Source organism: Apteryx rowi, unplaced genomic scaffold (assembly GCF_003343035.1).
Source record: "Apteryx rowi isolate R43461 unplaced genomic scaffold, aptRow1 scaffold_6, whole genome shotgun sequence".
Lineage (NCBI taxonomy): Eukaryota > Metazoa > Chordata > Aves > Apterygiformes > Apterygidae > Apteryx > Apteryx rowi.
Genome location: NW_020450871.1, coordinates 5,219,079 through 5,237,189, shown reverse-complemented (window position 1 = coordinate 5,237,189; position 18,111 = coordinate 5,219,079). Strand labels below are relative to the sequence as shown.

The 18,111-nt window shown below is 40.5% G+C and overlaps 1 protein-coding gene across 2 annotated transcripts in view; it reads right to left on the bottom strand.

The window, feature by feature from the left end:
• Nucleotides 1–18,111, bottom strand: part of PRKAR1B (protein kinase cAMP-dependent type I regulatory subunit beta) — a 108,394-nt gene that overhangs the window by 14,620 nt on the left and 75,663 nt on the right. The window contains exons 8-10 of one of the 2 annotated variants that reach the window (XM_026083105.1): nucleotides 10,085–10,145; nucleotides 6,437–6,558; nucleotides 2,939–4,840 (exon numbers count right to left, since the gene is read on the bottom strand). In XM_026083105.1, the coding sequence (XP_025938890.1) occupies nucleotides 4,712–4,840; nucleotides 6,437–6,558; nucleotides 10,085–10,145 (312 nt within the window). In that variant the 3' untranslated portion in view covers nucleotides 2,939–4,711. Of the gene's footprint in view, nucleotides 1–2,938; nucleotides 4,841–6,436; nucleotides 6,559–10,084; nucleotides 10,146–18,111 lie in introns of those variants that run through there. The other variant, XM_026083104.1, reaches the window with a different exon arrangement.

Below are 18,111 nucleotides of genomic sequence, written 5' to 3'. Positions count from 1 at the left end.
AGCAGTGGAAGGAAGGAAGTGGCCAAAAGCTGCAGCGACTGACAGGTCCCGCGTCACCGGGTGGGAAGAAGAAGGGGAGCAGCCAGTCGCTTACTATGCAACATTGGCCCTTTCTGACAGAGGAGAGAGATGGATACGCTTAAGATTGCATTGCGCAGCTTGATCCACCGCTCACTGAAATCAGTGTTAAGGTGAACGTAATTTCAGCAAGAGCTCAACTAAGCCTGCATTTTAGTACCTTTGACTCAGCAAAGCACTTTACCTCCATCCCTGTTCAGGCTGGCACACAAGCACATTTTATATCTTCGACCTCAACTGGATATTATAAATACCAACCCGAACAGAGATGAACTTCAAAGCAGGGTCAGTGGAAATGTTATTGCTTGAGCACAACTCGGTGGTATCAAGAAAACTKAATCTACCCTTCCTGTAAGAGCTCCACAGGAAATAATTCCTCTGCAGCTAAAAATGAGCAAAGCGCAGAGCCCTCAGGTACTGCTGGCTTTGTTTATTAGGTATTTTTTGTTTATTAGGTATATTAGGAGTTGCTGTAGACTGCCTTTGACAAACATGTTCAGTATCAACAAAATCCAGGTAACACTAAGCAGTTCAGATTGTAGCCTTTGAAACTCCTTTTCTAGACAACATTCATCTTCCTAATTAATAATTAATCACACTGTGTTTTTAAAGAGATTATCAGGTGTGATAGCAGAGTGTGCCTAAGGCAGTGACTTCATTAACCATACGGAAGAAGTTTACTTTGTAGTTCTGCTGCCTGTTGTAGGGGTAGGTGCCAAAGGGGTCTCTCTTGGGTTAGAAAGTCAAAGAGCAACAATTTAAAGCAGGAAACAATTGGGCTATTATTTTTCTTTGTTTCTTTTCTTTCTTAAAGAGCTTTTAAATCATAAATCTTCAGATGCTTGTTGTGCAATTCAAGACCCAAGTCTACTTTTCCCACAAAAAGGCCCAATCTTGTAAAGAGCAGAGCACCCTTCCCAGTTACACCCCGGATCTTCCTACATTAGCTGAAGTTACCATGGTGCGAGTAGTTTACAAACACGGTTCCACCTAACAGGGCTTTGAACTGCATTTGTGCAGAGACGCTCCACAGCGTGCCAAGAGCGTCAGCAGGGTTGGAAACACTGATTTCACCTAGAGGACAGTATCTCAAGTACACTTTCAGCAGCCACAAGAACTCATAGTGGATCCTGCCCAAAGCGGAGCCAGTGTGTGGCCCTGACTTGAAACGTCAACAGCAGCGGGAAAGAAGCCCCAGCAGGTACAAGACTCTCTTGAATGTGATCATCCAAGAACAGTGCTGGAGAAATAATCATTACCAATTAATTTGATTCAGTTCTGTCAATCAGGCAGCTCTATGCATTAATTTTTGAAGGATTGCTGCACCATCAATGAAAATTTTCTGTTATTTTCCAGTTTTGCAATTCCCATTGCCTGGTTTCAGTACTAACGGGCCTTTTATAAATTTTCACATGAGGCTTTTGCTCATCTCCATAAAGTGGCATTAGGATTATTCCCACTGATGAGGCAACGTTGGCGCAAGGTGGTCAGCATTCTGCCCACAGAATGGCAGAGAGTCTGATAATACAGACAAAAGTAAAAATTAGGGGCCCTGACTCTGCCTCCTTTTCTAACGAGCAAGATATTAATAAAGAAGAACACAAGTCCCAAGCTTTTTCAAAGTGCTTTTCACAAAGGATTTGAAGAGGAGCGTGGAACTACCTCCCCTCCCCCCCCCCAGCAATTTAACACAAATCTACAATTTTAAAACTTTTTTTTTTGATTTTTTTAAAAAAACTTCTAATGTGAAACTGCTTGATACAATGGGTCCGTTTCTCCTTCAGTTTTCTCCTGTGAATTAACTTCTATTTTTAGGTCTTTTATTTTTAGGCTGCTGCGTGTTATCGCTGGGCAGCTAGACCAACTATTAATTGGAAATGTTTTGTTTCTCAGGCGGTTTTGTTTCCTTGCTTTCCGTACCGCTTGGGCCCGACTGTCCTCGGAGGAGCCGCCAGGCTACAGACAGCACATTCGAAGGCCTGTTATAAGCTGKCGATGGAGACGCAGTGTGGCTCTGTTCTAAACCGGCTGCAGCTCTCTCCTCCTGCGCGGGTGTACGCTTGTGTCTGCGCGTGCGTTTTTCTTAAGCCGTGTCAAACTTGACGGAGTATCAGGGCCATATGGCAGCAGTTCAGCGCCCGATCAGGCACAGCAAGCTCTCAGTGTGCAACGGATTTTAAAGGACTCCCTGAGCGTATCCAGCAGTCCCGTGACAATAACTGTGTGCCGTATATGGAGCTTAGCAATGACAAGTAGGTCCAAATGATCTGACATGGGCAAAGGTGGGAGCTGAAAAACCCAGCAAGGCACTTCACGGCTGTAGATCCCAGCATTTCTGGCAGCTGTGTCAGACTGTCTTCGAGGTGCTGTGCCRCTGAGCCAAGCTGGAAGCTGAACTTACAGATTGGTATATGATCATAACCTCTATTTTTAATACTATTGTCGCTACCTTTTTCAGTAACCTAGACGACAGCAAAAAACTCRGTTCTTCCCAGTTTCATAGCACTGTTATACTAGTTTGAACTACTGTTCAAACTGAAGTCAGTGGCAAAGCACTTACTAAACGAGTTGGGAATAGAATCAGTCCCTGTTCAAATGACATTTCAGTTAAAGGGACTTAACATTTTCTAGAATATTTAACTCTGCAAAGCTTGCACGCCTTTGCAAGCTATCACTTTAAAATGCTAGCTAAAAATATTTGCTTTATCTGAAGTCAGATGAATAAATCCTCCCTACTGTTGGGTACACAGTGTGGCAGAGTACAATACAACTGCAAATTTATTTGTTAGAAACTGTACATCTGTTATGATTTACGCTTGCCAAAATATAATTCTTTATGGCAACAATTGTTTCATGGTGCTTAAAGTTTTTCACCTCTGTGCCAGGAATCTCATATGGGATAATTCCATGACCTTGGAATCCAACAGATACATTCCACATCTGTCTAGTCTGGGAAAGCCTGAGTTTGTTGTGTGAAAAGCATAGTGGGAAAATGAGACCTGGAAATATCTGAAAATACAGCAACTGCAGGGTTACTTCTTTTTTCTTTTTAATTAACAGTTTCAAGTGCAGCAAATCAATTTCACAAAAGCAGTTGTTTTGTTTTTTCAAGGACACATTCCTTTTGGATCCTATATGCAAATTAAAAAATACGGTATAAACATTAAAATAATTGTATAACTGAAAAAAAAACAGTCTTTAAATATTAAAACTAAATCTTCATGAAAAATGAAGCACACAACCTATTGCAAGCAAACATCTTACCGGTGTCTGTGAAGATTTAGGATGGCAGAAAAACTGCCATTGTCCTATAATCTCAGGGATATACTTTTGTCACTAGATTTTTAAAAGAAATTAAACGACACACAGCTTTGTGAGCAGTGAGACTTCCAAAGCCAGGTTTCCTGTGGCTCTCCCCTGCGTACATTTTCTGCTATTCTAATAATTTGGCTGAGCTCATGCTGCAGCCGTTCCCTCCAAGGGCACTGTAGTATTTTTATGCATACAGCCTGCACCTCAAATAACCTGCACCCTACTATGATCTGTGCAACACTGGAGGCAGGAGAGAAATGTCAGGAAAAAAAGGTTATCCTAAGAAAAAAAGGAAAAAGGTGAATGTGCTTGCTTGACAGAAAGGCGAGACTGAATATTCTTATTCATGCTAACCAGGATGATATTCCTGGCTTAAATCAGGAATTGCCTTTCTGATCATCATCCAGCCTGGAAGTCTCTCTTTCAAAAAGTAGTTTAATGGTTGCCCTTCAGCCTGCAATTCCTGAGGGTGTCAATCCATTGACAGGCTATGTCCTTCTGCAGGACCAATATAGTAGAAAGCTGGCATCCCAAGGGAGGCACACAGAGGAAGGCAGCATTGCAGGCCGACCAAGAATGAGCAATTCATTTATTAAGTTCATACAAAACTGTGCTAACAATTTTAAATCCATGTGTGAGTCCTGTGAGTCTTAGAGAACCTTTATTAATAGGGGTCACAAAATCCCACTTGGAACCAATATTTGTGAGGCTCATGATCCCTGTGGGTGCACCAAAGCTTTATAAATTGGTAACTGATTTTTCTAAGGCATGTCATGGATAACTATCGTTTATAATAAATTAGCATCTTGTCCAAAAATTCTGCCGCAAAGTTTAGTTCTGTACTATTGGACATAGCATTCTGGTGCTACGTGAAATGATTTCTGTGTATATAGCAGCCAAACAAATTGGCAACATTTGTACAGTGTTTTGGATTATAAGGCCACCAACATCAAAAAATGTATGAAAGAAGCTAATGACTTTTCAATGCATTGTGACAACAAACCAGCCAAAACTACCTTCAACCAAAGTTTGCAAAATGTGTTCCTGGCGGCTCACATCACCTCTCCTGCAGAAAAGTTTAACATCAAAGATGTAAACTCCTGTGAAATCGGGTTTAAAATACAAACCTTGAACTATGTGTGAGCAGGCATAAATACTACTGCTGCATAAAAAACAGTTCATAGCGGATGTTCATTCTTTAGTGCAGAAAAATACAGGCAATTTCCAAAGTGAGAAATTATGCTAGACTTATAGTGGAAAGGTGAGGTGGGCAGATTCCTTATGATTACACAGTATGCAGTGTTAATACTTTTCTACCCACTCAAGTCATAACAGCTGTTCCTTCAAAAGAGGGAAAATAAAGTCCGTTGGTAATTCTTAAGCAAGCTGCCAATTTTCCACATGGGATTCGATGGCTAAGAAAATCAGGTTTTTCTGTAGTCTCGAGCTGCTGCAAGGAGTAACAGGACATTTAGTAACACCAGTAGAAATAAAAATTCTTTATATCTAAAGAAAAGTTACATTTTCTAAATTCTTCTTATATACTAAATATCTTATTAATAAAAAAACCTCCCTACCTAATATCTAGTTTCTTTGTTTTTCTGAAACTTTTTTATTGTTTTGAAGGGGTACTGCTTGTCACATATTTAAAGTTCTGTAAGTGTCTGTGTGATACGCAGGTGCAGTTCTTTGCACTGACAATTTTGTGAGCATCAGAAGAGAAACTATGTTCACAAATCAAATATGTATTTCAGCGCCAGCATCCAACACTCAAGAAGGAAAAAAAGAATGGAATTTTAAGTGTCAGATATTGATTATGAACCAAATTCTGGCTGTCTTGGATAGAGGCACCTGTCCAAAAATTCACAGATAAAGAGAAACCAAAGGAAAACCTGTTGGCCTCTAAGCCATTTGGAATGGGTGTTGTACAAGCCTTTTATATTGTTTTAGTGGGGCACGGTCTGTGTCTTCCTAAATCACAACATACCACTCTGGTCATGGCTTGGAACCACAAGAAGTATTCTACATACATACAGCTGGATCCCAACACAGTGGTACCAACTTCATTACATTGATCTGACCCACTTTGTCCCATAGTGAGGGATTCAGTTTATCTAGTAGCCCTTGTGCCACCACCACCTTGTTGCTGGTCATGCAACATCTGGGCTAGGATATGCACTTGAACTGTCACCACGCACAGCTCAAAAGCCATACGCTGATCACTCCCAGACCATACATTTGTGTATGAACACTCAGAGCTCATACTGAAAAACATGAACTCCTAATTCAATATGTATACATACAATCATACACTAATGCCCCCTTGTTATCCTTACTCTGAGTCTATCTCAGCCCTTTTTATAACTTGTTATATTACAGTGTGTATGTATTTGTGTAAGATACGGAGGATTCAAACATTTATGTCAGAAGAGGGAGGAAAAATCCCATCAACATCTGCTTGCAGAAGTGAAATGGTGGAACTGAAGTGTCGAATAATCTCCCAAAAAGATGTCATTATATTCAGCTGCCTGACAGATCTGTCTGCCTGTGTGAGAGTAAACAAGAATATGGCTCGGTCATTTGGACTGAGTTTAAGGCCAAACAAAAGAACAAATGATCCATTTTCAGACCAGGTCTCCTGCTACAGTCTACAAATGTTCACTTGTGATTTCCCCTGTAAGTGCCTTTGGGAACAATGATCAATGCACTGCGTGGCTGGCCAGCCTTGTTAAATGTATTGGCTATTTGGAACAAAAATATCTCAGAGAGAAAACAAACCTTCAAACAGCAAACAGACTAAACACATCTCAAACTTCCTGAATATCTTCAATTTTCCTGGAAATCAGGGATCGTCCCACTTACTTCATACATTTCCACAGGGCTGGGGTCTGACCTCATTTGAATTTTGAGTAATTCTCTTGATTTGAGTGGAGTTAGTTCAGATTTATGATGAAGAGAAAGAGATTAAACTGAGACCAAATGACTTTAATACAAAGCCTTGATCTTTACCAGGAAAAGACACAGTTTATCATGAAGCCAAACTTACCTCTGTAATAATGAAAAAGTCATCACCAGGCTCTCCCTGCACAACAATTTTTTCTCCATCTTCGAACTGGACAGGTTCCAATGCATCAGCCACTGTCAGACGCTCCCATTTGTCCAGGGACTCTAAAATATTGARGATCATAAAACTTTATTATAAAAAGACCCTAACTTTGGCTGAAGATTCGTATTTAAACTGACAGCTCTGATATGCCTGGTTCTGTTATAAAAGAAATTTCTTTCATCCAAGCATTCTGCACAAACCTCCAGTTGGGAAAGATGGATGTATTTATTCTTTGCGTCTTAGAACTTGTAATCTTAAAAGTCGGACAGGAAAAGCTGGCTACAGTTCCCTAAGTCTGTGATCTCTAGTGACCTGATGCTGCAGTGAACTAGAGCAGCCTAGGAGCTGCTCTAATATACACGGGAGCCCTGAGAGGGACACCTCTTACCGCATCCCACACCAGCTGCCAGAACAAGTCCGACTCCCTTTTGGTTAGAGCTCCTCTCAGGCTGCTCGATAAGCAGTACAGAGGTGCCAGTCTCAAGAAGACTCTTCCACCAAGGTTGAAATCACTCACCGTTGAAGGTAAGAGCAAATTCATCTTAGCACAAGTGGCAATCGGACCAGATTCTTAATATGGCTGTATAAAGTCGCACCTCTGTTTCATTCGCAATTTTGGCCAGTAGAACTGCACGCAAAGTGCAAGAGCTGTTTTTCTTTTTATTCCCCCATTTAGACAGAAAATGTTATAAAATTTCAAAGTAGATTTCTATAAGAAAATACTAACTGTCTGTTTTATGAATAATGGAACTAATGAAGCCTGGTTTCCTGTGGCTTTGTGCCCTTTTCACCTACCTGCAGCAACCCCAAATCCCTGTGATACCTACACAGCAAAAGACAGTCTGTGCTGCGGCTAGTCCAGGGCTGCTCACCGACCAGCTGGCATCTTCCCACTGCATGATCCGATGAAAGAATTCTACCTGTCTCCCCCTGGGGACAGGAGCGGTGCTAACCTGCATCTCGCTCTCCCACCCGTTTGCATGAGAATTCAAGAAAATGACTTATATTTGAACTTCTGTCCTTTTACCAGATTTGACTGAAAGAAGCAAATGGTTTAAAAGTTACTAGAAGAAACAGATAACGCAATGGCATAACCTTCACTGCCTTAAAAAGTTGGGCTAAAAATTCATGTACTACTCTGCTGAATCTTACTTATCTTATTATGAATTACTGAACAACTGTAAGTCAAGAGACTGCTGACACCAGGACTGGATTTGGCCTGTTCTCTCAAACTCTATTTTTCTCTTCTTGTTCCAAAACAGTACTTAGAAGTATTGTGGGGAGCTGAAAAGGTGGTTATTTACAATTTAAAAAGCCTTTTGGCTGAACTCTGAAGTGTGCACTGGATCTAACAAAACCAGATCAAAGTGATTAATGTCCTAATGGTAAGTCGCCTGACATACATACATCTTCCTATTTTTATGCCATTTTCTGTTGCTTTTTGGAAAATATTTTTTTCTAATATTTTCTCACCTGCAATCACTAATGCACTTTCCTGGTACATCTGTGGTCTTTGTTGTAGAAACATTGATATCAAATACCAAGCCCATAAGAAAAATATTGTAAATGCAACATTCAAAAAGTGCACTTTTTGACTAAAAATATGCACAAAACTTTTGTACAGACTAGAATAGGCTTTCTGATTTTTTTTAAAAAAGAACTCGGTAACTAACAACGCAAAGAAAGAGTCTCTCTAAACTTCTTCAGCTGGCTTTGTGAAAAATTCAAAGCTAATCCTGGCTCTAGTCATAAAGTGTCTCTCTTTTGTCTAAAGGAAAGGTACCACTACAAATACTTTTGTTAATGGTTCTTGCAAATGGAGCATTATATAGAAGATTTTACATGATAAAATTCTTAAAAGTTTTAGTTGCACAGTTAAAGTCAAACATTAAATAAAGTAGACCCCATGCACTTTTTGTAATTTCTGAATTGTACATATTGATTCATAGCTTTACATTTAATTAAGCTCCAGAGGAAAGATTTTAAAGGTATAATTTTCTCATATCTTGTTAGATACACTGCAAACAGTTACTGATATCTAAAAAATCCTTATATTAAAAAAAAAATCACTCTTACAAATTTATAACTAATTACAGATATTTGGCAGACCTAGAAAAAATACATAAGAAACAGGTAGAGGTTTATTCATCAAAAAATCACCAAGTTCTGACCACATTAAGGTATGAAATGAAGTTAATTTCTCAGTACTGCATTGAGATTTCTAAAATACCTTTCAGTTTGCCAGCTGTAATCTACTTTTTAGGCACGTGAAATAGATCCTTAAACATTTCACCTAAATTCTCAGTGTTCCTGAAATGATGCATTATATGGTTTTCCGTACTTAAAAAAGGCTCAAATCTGAAGTCTTTACTCAGTTTTTACTGACATGAAAAATCCACACTATAAACTAGGATATAATTACATTGCAAACCGCATGTTTAAGGAAGCTCATCTTTGAATAACCTTTCTACTCTGAAATTGTTTTGAGATGTCTCATTGTTGTAATTGCTTCTCATTAGCGCAGGTGCAGAGATCCTTTTCTTCTTTAAATACTCATCGTAATTTGGTATAATTTGTGCTCTTAGTTTAGGAAGATATAAATTAGGCACAAAAGACAGCATTTAAATGATGAAAATTTCATTATTAAGTAAGCAACATACTTGACCTTACTTTTAGCATACCAACTTAATTGAAAATTTCATGCACGGCACCTCTCAGAAGGTCAAGTACATTTTCACTAACACTCCCTTATTTTTATATTTGAGGCACATAAGCTCAAATGCTAGAGGAAGACCATAAATAAGAAAATAAAATTGTTTAAATAGAAATATAAAGACATTAGTTATATAGCAAATTAATCCTTAACTGTTTTTCAAAAATAGCCCAAGTAGAAACATGATGTATTTCCTACAGAATCAGCATTTCATTGTACTGGCTAACACTGTCCTCCTTATTAGAAGTTTTTGTTCTCCTAATGGTGATTGATTGGTCAGGCATTATGGGTTTGTTGTTCTTCCTACTGAAGGCCATCAAGAACATGTCCAAATTTCGTGGCTATCACATTAATCAAAGGGAAACAAAATCTAAGGACAAGAAGCTAAACAGATGTTTTAAGAATGTGAGACAGGGGCTGTAAAAGACACAGGAGAAAAAAATCCAGTCCATTTTGATTTGTGAGGTTAGTTTGTTTAACACACATAAATACAGTATTCTTGCGGGAAAAAGCTTCTCACTTGTCACCTGGAAGGATGTAACTGGACTTTATGACAAATTCATATCTCTGTATTCTATTCTCTTCTACCCATACATGATTTTTGCTCAACATCAGCTACTAAAAAGTTACCCGTGCATGCCTGCTCAGGTATTTCAGGAAAGATTTGCCCTTCAAATAAATGTATGGTACACATTAAGAAAGGAGAAAAATAGGTCCTAAATGAGCCCTTTACACTCTCCTTCCTTAGCAAATGATGCAACTGTGAGATCTTCTGTTTGACCACTGTTGCTTTCATCATCCCATCAAAGACCAAAATTCATCCAGCCAACATGTATAACAGAGGAACTAACACGCAAGTCCAAAGGGCAACTGACCCAAAATGGAGACCTTGCTCAGGAACTCTTCATACATCTTCCGCTTCCTCAGTGTGCTGCCCTGTTATTAAAGGAGAGAGAGAAAGAAGGTAGAACCTTACACAAAGTATTTTTGTGATTTCTTCCTACAGCTGCTCTCTTTTTTTTTCCCTCCCCTTCCAAATCTTAAGCATAGCCAGCATAAACAGCCTAAGGCAAATGTTTCCCCATAAAATGTCTGGGCAAGTTGTATTCCAGATAAGCAGAGGCAGAAGGAATCAGATTCAACCCTGGTGCAATTTCACTGACTTCACTGGTGTTACTGGACACCAAGGATGAATTGTGTCCATTATTTACAGACACTCATTTTAAAGCCAGAGCTTCATCAATTAACTGTTTAGCTAACTCAATATATATCCTGTTACCAATGAGGCCCTACTAGAAGGGAATTTACAATTACAAAGTAGGATAAAACTTAAAACGTCCCCCTCACGGGTCCCACTCTTAGATTTAAACCTCTTTAATGCTAGGAGTGTTTGTGTGTATGCAAGTGTTTACATTTTGTACAGCACTGTATGTATTGTTCCTACTAAACAAACTATTCACATTATTATTTTAACAAGATTTAAGCAATTTGGAGCAGACAATCCATCGACACATGTATAGCCACCAGCACAGTCGCTCCTAATCTAGTAAGACCTTTTGAGCGATATATAACTGAGAGAACGTACGCTTGCATAGTGTCTGCTGTCTATAGAAACTGTATGCAGCCATCCCCAAAAGCACTCTTTGAAGGAGATTCAGTTATGAAAAAATACAGTGCAATTTTACCAATACCAAAATAATTCATCCTTAACTCCTGCTGCAGTGACACAAATAACTTGGAAAGAAAACCTCCCGGGGGTACCAAAGAGGGATTCCAGGGTCCTTGCTGCTCCCGCGTGGTTTATGCCACGCAGTAACATGACAGCCCACAGCATTTCTGCCTGGGGAGATCCTGTCGAAGGTCGCCTGGCGCCTGCTAGTCAAACTTACAAAGCAGGAGCACGGCATAAAGATGATACATTCACCTTCTGAAGAAAGGAGAAATGAAGACGACATTTACTCATAGCCTGGGCAGACAAGACAGAAGCAAACGTCAGTGTTTGCCATAGAAAAAAAAAACACTTGTCTTTTCCTCCTTCTCAAAGTGAGTGTTAAGTGCCTGGGGCAGAGACAGAACGGGGGGACATACAAAGGGAAAGGAGAAAAAGCATTTTACCCTCCGCTGTCAAAGCATGCAGAAAGGCTGGAAGTACAGAAATGGGAAAGGCTACTGCATGCAAGTGCCGTGATATAACTAAGAAGCAAACACTGTCTCTCTTCCTATGCGCACTGCTCAGGTGGGGCCTGATCCAGTGACCACCAAAGAAACGGGACTCTTTCCACCAAATTCAGCAGGCTTTGGCTCCAGCTTCTAACAGCAGCATCAGCAGAGGCTGCCAGGTGCTCTCCTCTGGGGACTGCTATCATTTTCACTCCCCCCTAGGCTACCTCCGCTCCAAAACAGTCCCAGCACCGGCAGAAGCTGCCACTCTTCCCGGGTGTCTCTGAATCAGAAGCAGCACCAGCTACCGAGGCCTCCCCCTCTGCACCCCTTTCATAATTTCCGAGCACGGCGATGACACTTCGCCTCCCAGAGATAGCATCGGTAACCCCTGTCTGACCTCACTGTCTGACAAACCGGGTTCTCAACCTCGGAGGCCCTGAGAGCATTTGAAATGCCAGAAAGGAAAAATGAACTTCAAACGGAGGAGGCTCTGCGAACCACGCCAAATCCTGACAGCTCACTCGGAGACAAAGAACGGAAAACTGGACCCGGCGCAGTTGTTGCTCTCCTCCCTGCGATCCAGAGTGGAAACCAGACCAGCAAAATTGACAGCTGTGGAAAACCAGAGTGGTGGTTTAGTTTGGTGGGCTGGGACACACAGGGACAGATGTGGAAAATGCTTTTAAAATGACTGTGGACACGGATGAATTTTAAGAAGCAGTAATCAGTTGCCATAAGTGTTGCCTGACCACAGTTTTGAGTATTTAGAGAAGCAGATGAGAACCAGGAAGGTAAGAATCCCAGGCATCCCGGCTGGCCCATCACTTCCTACAGGAAAACGGGTGTGTTAGCTCCTGGCTAAACTAGGCCAGCATAATGCTACAGAATTCACAGTGAAGACTAGGACAAAAGCTAAACTGAAGCAGAAAATTAATTAAATGTGTTATTGTCATTATTTGTATTGTGGTAGTATCTAGAACCTTAGCTATAGTTGGGACTCCACTTAATGCACAGACTTACTGTCTCAAACATCCCATGTCTTGAAAAGATACCACACATCAAGGTAAGAGAGGACAAACGCCCTGATGAAGGATACACAGAAAGTCTATGGAAGAACTGGTGACTCAGAGATAAGGATCCCATTCCCCAGTGCACACACTGAAACCCGGGGTGACCTGACTGATGGCTCACAGATCCAAGCTGCAGGAGGGCTCCATCCAACCTCTCACCTCTCCTGTAGGACACCAACAGCAGCTGCCAGGGCGGCACGAGCCACCCGGCTGCACACCTCCACCTAGCTGTGCCCAGACATGCACCCAAGCTACCTCTGCATTCACACAGCACACCAGGGTGCTTCCCATTGGCACAACTGGATCCCTTTTTTTTTTTTTTCCGGAAAGGAAGAGTTTGGATCACCCTCACACATTCACAAGGGCTAGAACATTGGTTTTCACGTTAGCGCATTTTCCTGATATAACTATTATAAGTGCAGTGAGGGGAAGTAATTTAGAGAGAACACTGCTCTAATATAAGCTAAAAAAAAACAGCAGTAGAAATCTTACAAACAACCAAAGCATATTTTCCAGACCTTGCCTCCACATGAAACATAGAGAGAGAGCACGTTTTGATCAGCCTAATATTCCCTCCTATATGCTTAATGTCACCTTGGACTCCATTCCTGATTTTACTGTCGCCTCATTTGGTCTAGTCACCTCACCCAGACTGTTGAGGCCACAAGTACGAAGCCCTATCGTAGTCTCTTGTACTGCCCTTCAAGCCATTTCCACAGAAGGGCCAACCAGTATGCTCAGTGGGACACGTGTTAAGCCTGGTCTTACGTAGTATCTTCATGAATGGTCTAGAAGCAGCAACAAATCAGACAGTAATGAAATCTGCAGACTGGGAGATACTAAGGAAGCTTGCCAGGACAGGAAAATAACAAAAAAGGACCTAGAGACATTAGAAGTGGAAGCAGAAAATAACAAAATAAGCTTCTGTTTGGAAAATACAGCTAAGAGACATAAAGGAAAAAAAAAAAGCATAGATATTTAATGAAAGGAAGAAGACTGTAAAGTTGTAAAGCTGAAGAGATTTACAGGCAGTAGGCGAGACCTGGTTTGCAACATCCTGCTGCAACTAGAATATGGCCAAGACAATTTCTGTCTCTAGACTCAAAGACATCATTCAGAGAGTGAAGTTCAGAGGCCTCATCTCCATGGCTCTCTTGAGCGCACCTCGAGTGCTCTCTCTGCTTGGGTAACTCATTTCCAGAAAAGTGCTCCAAAACTGAACAGAGCCTGAAGATCTGCTGAAACAGTTGGGGAGAGCTGGTAAGGAAGGAGCAAAGCAATTTCAGCCTGCAGAGTATAGCTCAGCACTGGGATGCTATGTATGGCTTGTTCATAGCTAGGGTGATTTGTCATAAGGGTTTTAAGTAGATGGTGATAATCACCTATGGATATATGACAGAAAGAAAGGATAATTTAGTATAGCATAACTTGGCATAACTCAGAGTAATAGGAGAAAGTTAAGAACATGTAATTTAAGATGAATATCAAAAAAGTTTTCTCAATTTAAGATTTGTTCTCTTGCAGAAGTTTCCCAAGGAAAGCAGTAGAAATCTTGCTGCTTGAGCCAGATAAAAACAATAGTAAATGTACAAGAATAATTTTGTATTGGCAGGGTTCTTGATGGCATGTTCTAAAAAGTCTTTATTATTTCTGCTTTTTCTAACCTATTAATATCTCCTTATTTCAATTGTCTCTGCTTCTCCCTCTCCCCACTTTCCTTTGTTCACCTTCTTGCCAGTTCTGAGCTGTCATGCACAAGCTCATCTTCTTAAAGATAGTGGTTTCCATTAACAATGAATAGTCATTAATATGAGGAGTCATTAAATCCTAAATCGCAATGCTCCTCCCAGAAACAGTCACAAGGAGAAACGAGAACATTTGTTTGCCAAATCCACCCAGAAAAGAGCTCAAAGTCATTTTTAGGAGCGCTTAGAATGTGGCAAGCCCTAGGCTTAGCTTAAGCAATACACAGGCTGTGAAATATGAATGTCACAGAGCTTGTAACAGGTCTGGTTGAATAGGACCAATCTTTTTTCTGTGAGTTTAGAGTGGCGCATCCATTTTCCAACTGTCCCTCCTTCACTTCCTCTGTTTTCTTCCACTCTTTCTTCCCACTCCTCCAGTCTGGTCTCTCTCTTTCTTCACCTCTGCTCGCCTCTTTGATTTGCCCCTCCAGCCCTCCTATTGTGTTCTTTCCCACTCCCTTTTTTTCGGCTGTCCAGATGGGCTGGCTGGAGTTGATCGGGTCTTTCCTAGAAATCCCCACCTTCAGTAAAAAGTCAAACAAATGGCTACCGAAAGGCAAAGCATGGCTCAAGTTTCAAATGAAAGAGTTATGCTGGCAGGTATGCAGCTGGCAGGAAGTGCCGGAACGGCCTTCTGGACTGCTCCAGCTCCCTTTAATCCCTGGGTAAACCCGATATTGAATGATGTCTAGAATGTACATTCTTACAGAAGCATGAAAAAAAGAGAGTCACTGAAACAATGCGTACTGGCCCCGTGAAAACAAAATACCCTGCAAGACCCCAGCACCATATTGCACAGATGTGAGTCGGAATGCAGGCTTTGGATTTGCTTTACGTTTTGGCCACCATGCAATCTACATTTTATGGAAGTGTGAAGTCCTTCTGACTTCATTTTGCCTGAGTGGTGAAAAGCATTTGTTAAAGAACTTGTTCTCAGATTCAAAGCTGTGAAAAGATGGTAAAACAAAGCCAAAATAGCATAAATAAAATCAGACATAACAGCAGGGACTGACTAACCTCGATTAGTCATTATTTATATCCCAATAATACAACTCACTTTCTATGAGCAAAGTTGGCCTGTCCTGCTTTGTACTGAGCACATCAATTAAGTTCCTGGAAAAAAAGACCGTCGCTGTGTACCTCATATCAAAGGTGGGAAGATACAAGTGACAAAACAGTTAATGCTGGATGTTTACTCTGGATGTCATATAGGCAAAAAGTATTGTATCCAATGTGCAACTCCCCTCTCAGAGCCAGGTATCTTGGACCATGGGAACTAGAGGGTGGCAAAATTATCCCGAATCAGGCCTTCTTACAGAAGAAATTACGAGAAATTAATACATCAAATTTCTTCAGTCTGGGAACTGAACTGTCTGGGGGATCAATTTGATGTTGGGATACAGACATTTGCTTCTCTGGTATTTGTGGTATTTGCTATATTTAGAATACAAATATTGTACTACCCTGGGATGTTCCCCACTCTGCGATGCTCTTGAATCCCAGTTGCACTGAAGAGAGAGCAACATTTTAACAACTGAACTACATGAGAATCCTAAGACAAAAATTCCTTTTCACCTCACTCAGGAGACTGTAAATAAATAAATATAGCATACATACATATATAGATGGGTATGTTTGTGTATGCACATACACGCTCACACACAACAAACAAACAAAACCATTGCAACAGCATGAAACCTGCAAGCAACATAGCACAGATAATTTTATGAAACAAATGGAACACCCACGTGGTTAGATAATTTGTGAGTGTACTGAGGGGGGAACATGTTGAAGGAATTGAATTGGCTTTTTTAATCCATCTGGTGCAATGAATTTCATGCAATTTCTCTGCAAATCTTAACAAAAATAACTAGCCCAACATTTGCAATCACCACAGCTGCTAAAACAAACTTGAATATCACCCTCAAGTCAGTGTAGCTAAGCAGAGACAATGAAATATCAAGAAATATATCTGTTTTAACAAACTTCTTTTGGGACAGGCTAAAGTAATAAATAGATGACAAGTGTAACTAAAAGCCAGCAGGAACTTTCTGCATGAGGCATTGTCCATCCAAAAAAAGGAAAACCAAACCTCCCAAACCTCCTGAGATACATTTTATTCATACCGTAAACCAGGTGGTATGACACGTATGACACAATGAGACACGTAAGTGGGGAAAATGGCACTAAGCACAAGTAAAAGCTTGAACTGACTAAATGTGAAGCAAAGAACTTCAAAATGGAGCCTGCAAGGAGAAATGAAGTACAGAGTCAAGTGTCTAACGACAGGATAAAATCTTTTTGGCAACTGTGGATCTGAAGACATCACTTGCAAATAAATAGTTACAGCTTGAACAAAATTTCAACACTAGGCTGAGAAAATATGGAGCTGCTCATGGCCAGGAAGGAATGCAGACGAAAGAAAAACCTACCACTGGTTATGGAGTAGCTTAATCTTACTAAAGAAAGAAAACATATCTTTGGAGAAAAATGTCATTGATCCCTTGGATAAAAGTATTTGCAAACAGGAAATCAAAAAAGCCCTGCTCCCTCTCAGTTTTAAAATCATCTTAATGCTATATATCAAAAGATATCCGAAACAGTACTTCAAGGCAGAAATATTTCTACATCCAAAATATCCAGCAGCTTTCTGGAAACATAAGGTTGGAGGCTAAACGGTAGGAAACGATGTTTCTGGGATCTCAAAGGCAGCTACCACTGCATCTTAAAACTGAGTAAAGCAAAACCAGGCATGTAATGGTGGAGATACTTTCAAGTATGAAATGCAGTCACTGAAACATGACGTAACTAATTCCTGGGCTTGCCGAAGTGTGCAGAGAGTAACTGTAGCCCTCTCTCACATAAACGCACAGAGACAGGTGTCTCATTTCACTTACAGCCAAGGGACTGTCCACACTGCACTTACAAATAAATGAAATGATGACAGAATCAGCATAATCTGGATGAGTAAATCGCATTCACAGTAGACAGCACTAAAACCAGAACATTTTCTATACTTGCAGCAGCTAATTCACCTTGCTACCTGCAATATTTCCCATCTAAGTATTGGGAATAGTACAGTTACACTGTATGGGTATCTAATGGAATGCAGTAGACCTCCAATTTTTAATGGCCCAACTGTTAAAAAAAAAAAAAAACAAGAGAGAAAGAGAGAGAGAGGGAGGGAGAGAAGAGAAGAGAACCTCAGTGTTAAGTTAAAGTTCTCATTAACTGCAAAAAAAGAGCTTGCTATGCACCTTGTCACTGGTCCAGAGAATATGTACATGCATTTGGAAACCACTTACCCACTACACTAGAATCAAACAGAAGCACAATAAATAATAATCAAGTTGTACATATGGCTAAAGCTAGCATTAAAAAGACAGTCTTTTCCACTTGAGATTTTAAGTCCTTATAGTAAAATCCTGTCTCTTCATCAAATACTCAGCTGCTGAAGGCTGCTGTCAGATGGTGATGGATGCATGACCAAACCTGAACAGCTCACAAGCTTGAATGATGTTAGGTACCACTAATTTCATCAGCGCTGAAAGCCAAATTACCTCAAGGCTAGAAGGACTGTGAATCTGTCCCTTCTATTCTTTAGAAGCAGGATTAAAGGCAGCCATAAGAAGCTATTCTTAAAAAGCTAATAAACATGTAACTTGTCCTGACATTTACTTCCCTCCTGCATTCCTTTTTTTGTACCTTTGAGTCTTCCTTGCAGTATGCAGGTTGATCACACCAGTTATCCTAAACACCTCTCCATAAGCCTCCATGTAGGACATGGGTCAAAGGAGCTGTGTGCTTCATAAATCTGTTAGGAAATTCTCCTGCCCTATGGTTTAGAAATATCTTGCAGAAACGTTTCAGTTCCTAATACCTGCTTCCCTTCACTGGGAAGCATTCAAAAACTCTTCATTCTGC